At 35.8% G+C, this 13,911-nt stretch overlaps 1 protein-coding gene across 3 annotated transcripts in view; it reads right to left on the reverse strand.

Moving 5' to 3' along the window:
• Positions 1–13,911, reverse strand: part of PHF14 (PHD finger protein 14) — a 166,584-nt gene that overhangs the window by 43,426 nt on the left and 109,247 nt on the right. For all 3 annotated transcript variants that reach the window (XM_075419260.1, XM_075419261.1, XM_075419259.1), the window contains exon 17: positions 11,879–11,996. In XM_075419260.1, coding sequence (XP_075275375.1) covers positions 11,879–11,996 — 118 coding nt within the window. The remainder of the gene's footprint in view (positions 1–11,878; positions 11,997–13,911) is intronic.

Here is a 13,911-nt window from a genome sequence, read left to right on the forward strand (position 1 = left end):
GCAATGAGGAGCCCAGTTGCCACAATTTAAGATGTGACATTAATCAGCCATCTTTTGCTGAGCCCACAGGAACTGAAAGGTCACAACTAGTGCCGCTGTTTTAAAGCATCCTCAGAAAGGCCTGGAAATTCCTCATTCTTCTCTAATTAAGAACACTGTAAATGATACATGGAATGATGGGGCTAAATTCATTTAAATTTCAACTTTACTGCCTTGTTTTAGGAGACATTAATATTTTCCCTGTGTTGTTTTCTTTTTTTTAAAGATTACATCTGTCAGACAAAAATCCTTTTTATGTTTCTCATCTGTAGTAAAAACACACACCAAGTCCCTTCCTCTTAAATATAGTTGCTCATAACATCACATACGCATACAGTGCTTATACAAACATATAAATTATAAAATTTAATAACGTAGCAGTATATACCCGCGTATTAATTTTTAAGCTTTCAACCTCGAGAATACTGATGCGTGAATTCCACAAATTCTCTTCTGAAAATAAGAATGAAATAACTTTTGTAGCCAATGAAACTAAACCACAAATATAAATTCAATACAGCAAACCTAAGCGTGGTTTTAATAGTCACTTCACACCAGTAGCTATCCTGGTGCGACAGGAACAGCCCTGCAGAGCACAGCAGCTGGTGCTGAGGATCAGCCAGATGTGCTACACATGTTTCAAAGATACCACGTTTGGTTGCAGAGATGGCATGCCCGTTCACAGCCAGAATACATCCTCAGCTTTAGTGTCTCCTGACAGGAACAGGGTCTGCACACTCGAGATCGCTCTGTAATGTGAACCATAGTGTAGCGACTGGTGGCAATGGGGTGACTGCTTTCAAAAATTCATTCCTGATCTTAACCAAAATGCTAAGACAAATACACACTAAGATACCTCAAATGCAGATCCATGAAAACAAGTATACGGCAGTGTAGAACCATTTAAGCTAATCAATACAAAATGTTCAAAGTAACAGAGAATTTTAAATACTAGCTTTATGCAGAATTCACTAGTATTACCCTGGATTATCAACAGTTCCATTCCTCCTCCTGAAATTCACTACACCGAAAGCTCTCTGGGGTCTAACAACTTCCCCTCCCTCCTTTTTTTTTTTTCTTCATTTTTACAAATTAAAAAAAAAATACACACACTTAATGCCTTACTTTTAGATGATGGTTTGATTGCTGCCCTTTAATTACTTGGTGAGTACATTCAACCATCATAGGAAGCTCCTGGTTCACTTGCCTCTTCCTCCTCTTTTAGAGGGTTCAAAATCATATTTCCCAAGGGATTGCTTAAGCCATCTTACTATTCATTACCTGAACCACATCGCTTTGCATGGAAGAATGAGTCAGTGGGTAAAATGATTCATTGTGTATTAACCAGGGCATCTGAGAAATGGTACAAATTGTCTGCTGAATATTTTACTATTTCATATCAAGGAGCTTTTCAGTCTCTGTCTATGCTGTACCCAGAAAGCACATAAACAAATATAGGTCTACAGGTCATTCCAGTGAGAGAATTAATAAGAAATTTATAAATCACAGCTCCCAAATCTCAAACTTTTTGTATTTTCTTATAATTACCTTTGAAATGTAAGATTCTTGAAGCTATCCTTACATTAATACAGACATCCTGTAATAACCTTCAAAGAGCTCCTCACCACTAGCAATTAAAAAAGTATTTGGAATACCATTTTGCTCTGAAGTTCCTCTGCCTTCTGCAATACTTTCAACATAAACAAGCAGTGGAGATACTATGTGCTAGAAAAAAATGGCACGACAAACTGCATATTCATTTACTACACAATACACTTGCAAATATTAGTACCTGATATGTATCCTTATTTATTGCGCAGGACTGGTTACACATATAAAATTCATCATGTCAATGACTGTGTCAATCTGCTGCCACTCTTCAATTTCCAAAAATAAATACGCAATGTGATTAACCCACTCTAAGTACACTTGTGTGTACCTTCCATAAATACTGAGTTATCTTGCTATTTCCTTTTTGATACTTCTTTTCTTTGGCTATTTATACCACATCTGAAAGGATACCATCTGCCCTTCAGTCTTCATGAGATTAGTAGCTAGAAAAAATCTTGATATCTACAGATTCCAAGGTTTTCCGCATATGAAATCTTTTGGTACCATTTGATGCAGCTGAAATACACTTAAGACTTTTCAAACATGCCCAAAGGTGTTTCAAACCACTGAACCAGATAATCATTTTCAACCGCTACCAAAGACACATTTACTAAAAAAAAAAATAAGATAAACTTAATTGCTACCAGATTCTAACACTGCACTATACATTTTAAAGGTCTTGCGAAAAATCTTCTAAAAAAAAATCTTATAATTCCACATAATATTTGTGCTTTTTCTTGGTAGAGCTGATTGTAATGCTCTTACAGTTATGTTCCCATACAAGCTGTTTGCTGAGGCAATTTTAAGCAGAGGGAACTTTTCTGCTACAGAATGCTAAAATCCAAGCGATGAGACTCCTTTGCACAGAAAGTGGCTGACACAGCACAAACGGGCAATGCCCAGCTGTCTTCTACAAAATGTGATTAAATGTGGCTGGCACTAAGAGAACCTCTATTTGCGAATGGCAACTAAACCTCACTGCCACTATGTAACACCGCGACGAAAAGCAAATCTTGACTCTGCTAGAATTCATTACTTGCTTAGCACTTCACAAAACAGCACCTTTTTGGTTTCTTTCCCCCCTCTCCTTTCTCTCTCCTGGTTCAATATGATCAGATTTAGCATTAGTAATTTATACTGATGAGTGACACATTACTTATAGTGATAAATGGCTGCATTCCTTTGAGAAGACTTTAAAATAAAATCAACCTTGAGAGTAAACATGAGCAGGTAATTAGGCAACTATGGTAGTATGTTCAGATCTTATCCAGAGACTAACAATTAAAGATCTAATTCTTCTTCCGTCATACAGAATACGATTACAGGTGATGTGTTGAGATAATCTGCAGGGTAATAAAGTTGGACTAGTAAGCAATTAAGATATATAATTCTTCCTTAATTACATGCCTTCTAGTTCTCTACAAAACATAAGGCAAGAAATATATTTCTAGGTAAAGAAATTTATCTCAGGAATTTGGTAAAAACAGAACACTACTTTGCAAAATTAGAGTGGAACAGGATGTCACCAGACTCCAGATACACCTTTGCACCTCTCAGGACTCCCTTTGTTTATGTCATTAAAAAGCACAAACCCTTTGTTATTTTCTGTTGAGTCTTCAATTCTTCATGAGTATTGTTTTTTAATACTGCCCTCCTGGCAGCTTACATCATCTAAACCAAGAATTTTATCAAGGCTCAAAAGATGAAAAAAATTCAGAAGTCAGCTACAAGCTTTTCATTCACACTTTTTTCAGATGCTTTAAAAAAATCAACATGTGTTCTACTATTAAGTAAATAACAATCAAAACTTCCAATAGGGTTGCTAACAGAAAGTAGTCAATTACAATTTATTGTAAATTTGTTTACGACTCCACTGTCAGCATGAAGCCCCTCATTATCAATACTCCAAAGGCTCATTATTTTAGGAACTCCAGAAGTAGGAAGGCAACTGGATTGATGCAGTACATCTGCACGTGTATCAGTGGGGTAAGCTATGATGCTTTGGCAGCTACAATTTGGTGACTTTCAAATGCATATATCCCCTTTCGCGACTTCACTTAAAAAGGAATGTAAAACAGAGAAAACGAGCTAAAACTACTATCTCTGTGTCTTTTACATTCAGTATAGGGTCTTCAATATGTAAAATTCACTGTCGCAATGCTGTTCAATATTATAAATATCTAGAAACTGATTTTCAAAAGCAAGACAGAGAAAGCCTTCAGTTCTTTTAGGAGCAACCATTCCCCTTGTCCTTCCCAGACACTACTCCTCTTTTGGCCCTCTCACTTTCTTTGGGAGCATGCACAGCTGCACACCAGAGAGGAGGTGTAAAATCTTCCTGTTGCGGGGTGCTGCTCAGGGTGGAGAAAGCGCTCTCGTTTCTTCTTCTCTCGCGCTGCGTTAGCATAAAATCAGGTTTAGTGGCTTTACTTCAAACATGATGCTGGCTGCGTTTTGGATTTTTCCCAATTGCAGATAGGTCTCAGCAGAGATCCCTTGGCACTCAGCACTACAGCAGCAGGCAACATAGGCTGTAAATTCATTTTGTCATGGCTTAGTAAGTGGAAGTCATAATACAGCAGAAGAGCTACTTCCCAGATAAACCATAACTGTAAGCAGATTTTGTTAGAAGCATAACCTAAATAAGGTGCAGAGTAGCACTGGCATTTCTAACAGCTGCCCATGAAGAGATTGTGCTTCCTTAACCACTACCTTAGAGTAGGTAATACTTGTTCTACCTAAACTAAACCACATCTAAAGTAGAGGTTTAGTCATTAAAATATTAGATTCTGTATATTCAGATTACATGCAGGAAACATGTATAATCACTATGCTGTGTTTACAATTTAATTATTTTTAAGTCCAGTACTTTACTAATCACATGTCTCTTCAATGTCCCACTGGAAATTAAACATGGGTGTGTATTTTAACCAAAGCAATTATTTATGACCAAGCTTGTTTCTAATTTCACCCATCCTTGTTTGTTTTTACGTTAGTAGCATATTTTTAGTCGCCAAAAAGCAAACTGTCAAGACAACTTATGAAAAGCAGGACTAACCCAGTAATAATTTGACTGGTGAGACACTCACAAAGCCTCTTGAAAAAAACAATTTGCTTCATTTTAAAGGTAATATAAGGGGTATACATGTAATGGCATCAGAATGAATCACTCTTTTCAGTAGTATTCGAAGTACTTTTTCCTCCTGCTTTTGTCACAAAATATTCAGCGTTATGGAAGGCATTAAATGATACTGCTGCTCCCCCATTAAGAAAAAGAACTTACAAAGTGCAAAGTTTCAGCTTTGGAAAAATATTCTGCATTGTTGGGTTGTTTATGCAAAAGAGTGAATGAAGTTTAGCAGCAAGGCATTTCTTCAGTCTCCTGGATGAGAAAAAATATGGGGAAGAAAATGAATCTTGCAAACCAAACAATTTTTGGACCAAGCACCATTAAAATGGGGCTTTTTGACAAAAATACTCATTTAAAACTGCTGTGCATAGCAGTGTCTGGGAAAAGAGACTCTTACCAGGTTTATTATAACAGATGGTTATTGACAAAGTTTAATGCAAGACAAAATTATGTATTCTGCTTTGCACTCCTAATTGGTACTTTATATTTTACATATTTTAATTAATGCTCTTTGATCTATCCCAGTGTTATCCTTCAAAATCAGAAATCTGGTATTACCTTTGGAACAACAATACCTCACTAAGAAAAGGATCCCTATATTCCAATTTCTTTAAACTTCTGGCTGGTATTAATTGTACTGTCATCTGTTTAACCAGTCAAAGAGACTTGTTCAGACAACGTTATAGGAAAGACAATGCTGTACTGTACTGTCTATTTTTTACTACAGTTAAGTTGCACCTAAGAAGCAGCACAAGCACTAGAAGTCCATGATGAGGATATGGCAGTCAGTACCACAGGGTACTGGAACTGGTAGAACTGATTTTGATGAGGAGGATTAAAATATTTAAAATAAGCATCCTCTCCAGAAATACTTTACAGTGCTTAACCTTTTTTTTCATTAAAGCCTAAGCTTCCCACCTATACTATAGGAACCTTCTGCCAACTAAGTGTATCTGATTATTTGGATTAATTTGGGGATTTAATACCAACTAACTTTATGCTGAGCTTATCCGCTATTCATAAATCAAGTCCCATCTTAAGTTAATTTCAAGGCTGATTATTTTTGGAATATTTTATGGTATAAATTCATCATTACATAGTTGTATTATACCTGTTTGCCAGAAAATAGCAGAGGCCATGCCAACTCCTTTTTTTCAATATGATACCTGGGGAGCAAATATCAAAACACAGCTGGCAAGATTTCAGCCAACTGATAAGAATTACCATACGCTGCAATTTCACCCTTTTTTTTTTTTGACCATCTTGATAGTGAAATTCGATTCTGTGCCACGGTTTGGCATCACTGAAGTTCTTAAAACAAGGGCATAAGTGGTGTAAGAACTTGTGTTAAACCTTCACATGGCCTTACAGATTTGCGTAATTTTCTGTTGTTTAATTTTAAGGAAACCATTCCAGTGCCAATGTTTGACAGCTCCTCACAAACCTAGGAAGACAACAATGATTTCAAAGTATCACATATTTTCCAGTTGCTAAATAAAAAACATCTTTTGTTCCATGCCAGACAAGACACCAAACTCCTAAGCTGATTTATGTAGCATAATTCGACTCTCCTCACCCAACTTTAAAACAGATGAATACACACAAAAATGTTTAACTCCACCTTTCTTGATGACCCTACAATAAAATAGATCATAATATCCATACCTAGTAAAAGTGAAGACAGATCCTACCTTCACAAATTAATTCAGTGAATTACACTATGCAATTTGTTATTCTGTAAACCAGTTTGAAATACTCCTAAATCCTGGCTGAAAAATGTTGCATGAAAATTGAACTTCTTTCCATTATATTATGTTCTGCTTGTATCAGCAAGCAGGTTTATTAGCAGTATTCTTTTATCATTTTCCACCAGCACTGCTGTTTGCCATGGTGGCAGTACATTTGCTTGTGTGTTGTGTCCTCAAAAGAAGGTGCTCTGATGCAATAGCCTCTCTGACGTAAGCTGACGAAATTAGGGTCACAGTTTCTTTACGGTTGCAGTTACCCTTTGTCAGAATACGCAACTGAAACAAGTTTGAATACAAAAGACCTTTAAGGATTTTTTGGTTTATTTTTTGAAAGATGTATTTCGAATATAACTACTTAAAATCACATTGTATTGAATAACAGATCATACATAAAACATACTTAAGACATGACTAAACATGACTATATATTACCACTGTATGCCAACCTCATGTATTATATTCAAATAGGGCTTTCCTGTATATATAAAATGTTAAAGATATTGGCTATATTTAAAATGTTTTGTTCTGAACATTTAGTAAACGCCTACACAAAGTCTGTCCATGCAATGCTGATTCAATCCTCTTCTGTGTGTACTCAGGCAAGGAGAATCCCACCTAAACTATAACCCTCGCTAATCTAAACTAGCTGTCTCGGCTCCCTCCTATAGCCAGCGGACAGGAAAAGGCAGCTCCAGAGAAGAGTTCATCCAAATCTAAGGAAAATGTCTAAAATAAGGGAGCAGTATTGACATTTTACAGAACAGAAGCCAAGACACAGGGAGAGTAAGAACTAAAATTTCTATTAAATCACTTATTCAATTTCCAATAGTCCAGACCACGTAATTACGGAGACTTTGTACTTTCAAAACACAGCTTACTCTATCACCCACCGCAGCTTTTGAGAATTCAGCATTTTTGCATGTTGGGCCAAGGGATCCAAGCTGTGCAACAGCAAACAAGGAGAAAAAAATTACTGAACATTTGAAAATTTTAGTTGGTCTAATTTTCACAGGAGCTCTGGGGTAAGACAAATTTCGGTTCTATTCCTGAAATTACGGCTTCAGTTTTAATGCCTTACAAAACCTAAAGACAGTATCTTCTTCTAATAGCCAACCCAAACTAATCCCTTTTTTTGACCCCTGACAGATAAATCAGAGAAGGCAGGGGTCCTATAGGGGGGAAAAAATAAATAAATCACAGCATGACGTGTTTAAAGGCTGCACATTCACGCATAGCCACAAAAGGACTTAAAGCGTGGCATGCCACCTTAATTTTGGTATTTCCTAAATTTTCAGACCTTGACATCAGGAATTTCTGGATTCATTGTTTATTTTTTAACACACTTGTGTGAAACTACATGTATGAGGAAATGCTTCCTGAGTTTGAAAAAAAAGGCATAATGAAGAAAATCAAATTAGATAGCTAAACCATAATGAGATTGTCACCTGCACAACTCACGAGCAGGATCAGCAACTTCTACACTCCTCATAGGCCTTCTTAACCACCCACTTTATTTTTTACCAGAATAAAATTACACGGACTACAGGAATTAAATTGAATTGCTCACTTTTTTCTTTTTATCTGACCAAATTAAGAGGTTTGAAATACACTGTACATTTTAGCAGTATTTTTAATTCAAAATATTATTTCAAACATTATATTCACTATTTTAATATTACAGTGTCCAATTGCATTTGCTTATTCACTGTGTGAAAGCAAGATATACCCAAAGAAATGCTTCTACTTGGCTAATGAGAAAAATCACCCATGATTGCTTTCCAACACAAAAAGTGTACAAAAAAATACTGCTTGCCAGGGTTGGCATGTCATGTATTTGTAGCTGCAGAAAATACTTCCTGAGGGGTTTAGATGAGAATTCTATGCATATATACTGACAATTTATTTTCACTGACAAACTGCAATCAGTAAAAAGATGAAATAAAAGCAAACTAAACAGAAGTCTGGAGACAAGGCAGCTGATCTTGCAGCACTCAAATAATGACCTGACATGTACACTCTGCAGCGTTTTGCAAAACAGATTGTACGCAAAGATGAGCCGATAGAAACCTAACTAGCATGGTCATTGTAACCATCATGATATATGTTTAAATTCTTTGCTGCCTTGGTCCTTTGCAAATTTTCAAAATTGGAGGAGATGTTTTAAACAGTACTTTTTAAATGGAAGGCAACAGAAAGGAATCCACATCTAATAATAAGGAGGCCTCATAACGGGACCCCTATCGCACATAACAAACAAATGGTCAGGCCACATTTATTTCTAGTGAATACCACATCATACTACTGAATAATTTGGTTCATATTTTGTTTATCTTCTTTTTATTAAATTCAACTCAAATAAGGTTCTATATTCCTTCTGCATATCACTATGTGAAACTATCAGGAAATTTATGATTTAGAGTGCTGTTTGGCAATCCTGAAAGCGCACCGTAATCCTTTCACAGGGTAGGTGGATAATGTTATAGAAATGGAGAGCTTATAGGTTTACTTCAGCTTTCATGTGATGTAACAAAATCTACAATGTTTCTGAGATGAGAGAGCTTGTCAGACTTTAGTAGTGAGCATCACCCATTCCATAAAAGTGACAGCAAGTATTACCAGCAGAGAAGCTGTTGCCCTCATGCCCTAAAGCAAAGTCACTGTCTGTCTATTATTTGACAGGCAGGGTAATATGGGAATACGTTACGCTGGCAGAAAAACTGACACAATTGCTGGAGAAACCTGTGAGTAGTATGAGCAAAATGGAAGTAGCATGTCCAACACTTGTGACAGATAACAATTTAAAGCATATGTTTATTGCTGCTAAATTACATCCCTGTATACTGCTGACACCTGCAAGTGCTTAGCAAAATCTGAAATCTTTGTTGTCAGCAGTATGCAAGTTTTCCTGAGCATCTAAAATTGAAATTCATAATTAGAAATAAAAACTAACTGAACCATTATATGCTGTGCACTATAATCTCTCTCGTCACTGAAGCAGTGTAATTTACCTGTCAATTGTTTTCAAGGCCCAACACTGCTAGAGAAGATATATATTGAGGAATTTTAAAATGTGTACTGTAACAAAGTTGAAGGAAAGAAAACTAAACAATAGCCTCCTTGGCCAACGCTGGAAAATCAATCCCATTTCACTGCTTTAACCCGTACAAGAAACTTCACGGTGACACACCAAAAATTGGATTTAGTGAGTGACTGAGAGATTGAAATTGCTGGTAGCTCAGGCTTGCAATTCACTCACAGGTCAGGCAGAGTGCAGCAAACATCGTAACCTTCTCTACGGTTTTCCTCCTCGGAGCGCTAAGTACACCTCTGAGAGACTACTCCCTCTAGCGAGGGGCACAAAAAGCCTCTATCGTCCCAGCTCCTCCTGGCTGCGAAAAGCTGTGCAGTATCGCGGGTAAATAATACGCAATCCTAAAGCCGTACAGAATATTGACTTTGAAAACTATTGTGTACATAGACAAAGCCCTAATCCTTTAAATAGTACGTTCACATTAATGAAGGTCTGTAAGGAGTTTAACTCAAGACCATGTGCTTTGATTTTGTTACGCGCTATGGAATACAGCAAAAATAAAAAAGCTACCTAAGAAAACTTTCTAAAACGGAGAGAGCAATACAGCTTTTTTTCAGAGAAACTTCTCTGCACAACTCCATGGAAAAGCCATGGGGAAGTGCCTAAGCAAAGCCACAAGGAGTCCCCACAAGACCAGTTTTCAGGACCTTTCACATGCACTACATCTGCACTCCTACACAATTCAAATCGCCTGAGCTTGAAAGTGCCAGACTTTATTTAAAATTACTCATTAAAAATGTCTATGAATGAAAAAGAAAATTAGACACAATAAGAAGTTGTTTTTTTTCATTTGTACTAATCACTAAGTTAACACAATATTTATCATCATTCTAATGATAAACTTTGTTTACTCTTCAGAACAATGTATTTTTTAACATGCACCTTAAAACGAACACGTCTTGTGCTAAGTGAAATCAATCACACTCAATTTACATGATAAAGTATTTTTAAAATTTCATCTGGTACACAGTGTTCTAATTTCCTGCAAAACACATTCAAATTACGAACCCTATTTATTCTGTTTATTCAGAAGAAACGAAGAAAACAGGAGATGCAAGATTTTCACCAACGCTATCAAGAACCCCTCTTAGTTTAAGCAGGTGACGGAAATTCAATAACAATTTTATTTCACTCTTGGAACATCCGCTGCATGTAAGTGGCATTCAAGAAAGATTGCTTGATGTCCAAACTATAGTGGACAGCTAATTTCCGACGTCTGTCTTCATATCTCCTTACACAAGAACAATTAGATTAACCCTCCCAGGTGAAACTGAATACCGTATTTCTCCAGTTGGAAAGGGACACTAGCAAGTCAAAATATTATAACTCTCTCTGAACATTTTGTATCTCCCATTTTTAAGAGTAATATAATGAGAGAGTTTAAGTATCCAAGTACGCTAACACGTAACTTCTGACAGCATCTTTGCATAGCTGTGTCCCTGGGTATCCAAACACTGAGTCACTTCCTCACTAGTTAAACAATTCTGCGAACTACAAAGAAAGTGGCAGAATAGCCTGTAAAATTTTAAAGACTTTTAGAAGGCTCTGTTATTTTAACGCTGAGGTATCAGATGCATTTATAAAACCAATTCTGAAAATCAATTGGAAAGTGTCTCTTCAGAGATGTGCTGACAATAGAAAAGAACACCAGTACTAAAGAATCTTCTGGGCAAAGAAAGAATCAAAACCTTTATTTTTTGAAAAGTCAGTACTACAGAAGCATAATATTACTGTCAATATTATTAAAGAGATTTAATTCACGTCAAAAATTTAGTTCTAGCTTTAAAATGTTGTATTTGATCAAGGCACACCAATCTATATGAAGTATTAACAACCTTTATACAATATCCCAATGGAAAAAACAGCTTTCGTAATTCAAATCATCTTGATTTATTTAGAAGAACATGTATTTTCTAACTCTGTCTTTAAAGGTTTGTATTCTGCACTACTCCTGAAATACTCTCACTTGTCAATAGTTACCAGTTCTGATATAGTATTCATACTCACTCCTTTCTCAGACAGAATGCAATGTGAAAAAAAAGTATTTAACTAGGAAAACAAAATTCTCTTTATTGATTATTTCCATTTTGCATACATTCTGGTTTTCACCTGTTTTACAGAGAATCTGAAATCATTATTTTATGACCTACTGTTTTTCAGAGGAGACCTACGTACAGCAATTCAACAAAATCTTCAGACGCTAAGTAAGACTGCTAAAACCAGAATACTTCAGCTGTTTCACAGGATGAATTAACTTACTTTGGAGGATGTAGAGTCACATTCCTGACAAATCCATCCATAGCCAGTCTGTTTAGGAGACTTTTTCAAGGGAGGGTCTAGACAGCCAAAATGGTAGCAAAGTCTGCATTCATCACACCTGCAATCGAAAAAAAAAAAAAATATATATATATATATATATATAAATGGTACTTCTGTACTATTTTAGATTGACCTTTCCTGCAATTCTCAGCATAAGATTTCCATTACCATGATATGGAAAATCCATCTTCTACAAGGGGTATCTTCAAACACAATTACTTCAAGTAGGGTGTACCTAATTTGGAATATTCTGATGCAGACACTCATACATGACCTTTGCCTACATCTTATACAAATGATCTTATTTCATACACTTGCAAATTAAAGAAAAAATGTATAACCAGCTCAATTTTTTAGGTATTTCAATGTTATTCATTGCCATTTATTTTCAGAAGTTCGTGATTTTTTTTTAGACAGTGACAATATTGATTTTCACAGTTTTAAGACACTATTTCACACACCTGCTTTTCCAAGGAAAACTCTGTGAAATGTTTGCTCACATATTCAACAGTTCAATTTACAGCTATGGATTTTATTTTTTACACCAGGATTATGTGGTTGATACATAAATGCACAAAATATTTTCTGATTTGCTTTGAATTTTCTGGAAAGGGGCAATAATTTAAACAGATGTCACTGTGATTTTTCACTCATAAAACTGCGCTATGTAAACCCAACAATTTTATGTTCATTAGTGTTTTATACTATGCATGGTCCACATAAAAAAATCAAAACATACAGCATAGCTATTGTTCACCCATTCTTAATGTACTAGCACTGAAGAAATGCTACAATGTAACAAGTGCTTCATGAAAGGATTTTTAAATCAGTACAATAATATGCTCAAAACGAGAAAAAGATTTGCAAGTAAATAATAGAGATTTTCACATACCCTACTGAACTTCATTTTATTTGCATAGCCCCCTGTATTGTGTGAAAAAGAAAGCTTTTTTTCCAAATTTACTTTGCAATATTCTCTTCACTAAATGACTTTAAACTTTGAATTAAAGCCAATATAAAATATCCAAAAACAGGAAACAGAGTAAATGTTTAAAAATCAAATTGTCTAAGAAATTCCTTACACTTTCTTTCTCTGTTTCCATGGCCAGTCATTTTCTCCTCTACAAAACATGCAACAGAAAAATCTCCAAAAATTGCAATAATAGCATGGCACAGGCATCATCAGATCAAAGACAGAGGGATGCAATTTATCAGCAGAACACATGGTGCATCACAGAAAGAGGATTCAAGTAACAGAACATACTGCTGTATTAACACAAGAAAATGTTCATGTGACTTTTCTCCAAGGATTAGTCTCCAAATAAAAAGAAGTAACCGTTTTCTGATTGTTTAATCTGAGTAAATGCTTTTGTCTGTCACGGTTGTGCTTGCTAGGGAAGTCGCCTGGTTTTAGCAGTTCTATGCAAGACATGCGCACTGGTAAGGGTATTGCACGTACTGTCTTCCGCTAAGTAGAAATCAAAAGCAATAATCTTCCAATCCACAGTATGCAACACTGGACTGACATGGGTTTGGTACTTTTAAAAAAGGGGAGATACTGTATGACAATCTTTATCCTTAGGATTGTTTAGTAATAACTCAATCTAATTCTAGGACAAAGAAAACACTTCAAAAAGGAAACCAGTCTCAGTTGTTAGAACAGAAGAGTTCTAATGTAGAAATACCTTATTTACAAATAAGAATATATGCAGTTTTCTTTCTTGTGAAAGACACATTAAAATAACAAAAAGGTTGAGAGTGGAAGATGAGATAGGTTACACTTCTACATTCCAACAGTGTATGTGACCTTCAGCAAAAGATTCAGCCTCCTTTGAGCCTCAAGGTTCTCATCTATAAAGGAATATATTTTTACTAACCTATTTCTACGTCTAGAGTCTTATGCACGTAACTGCTTGTATTTGAGTAGTGCTTATCAGAAGTCTCTTCTCATAAACACTCTGGGATCCTCTAAG

This window comes from Opisthocomus hoazin, chromosome 4 (assembly GCF_030867145.1).
Source record: "Opisthocomus hoazin isolate bOpiHoa1 chromosome 4, bOpiHoa1.hap1, whole genome shotgun sequence".
Lineage (NCBI taxonomy): Eukaryota > Metazoa > Chordata > Aves > Opisthocomiformes > Opisthocomidae > Opisthocomus > Opisthocomus hoazin.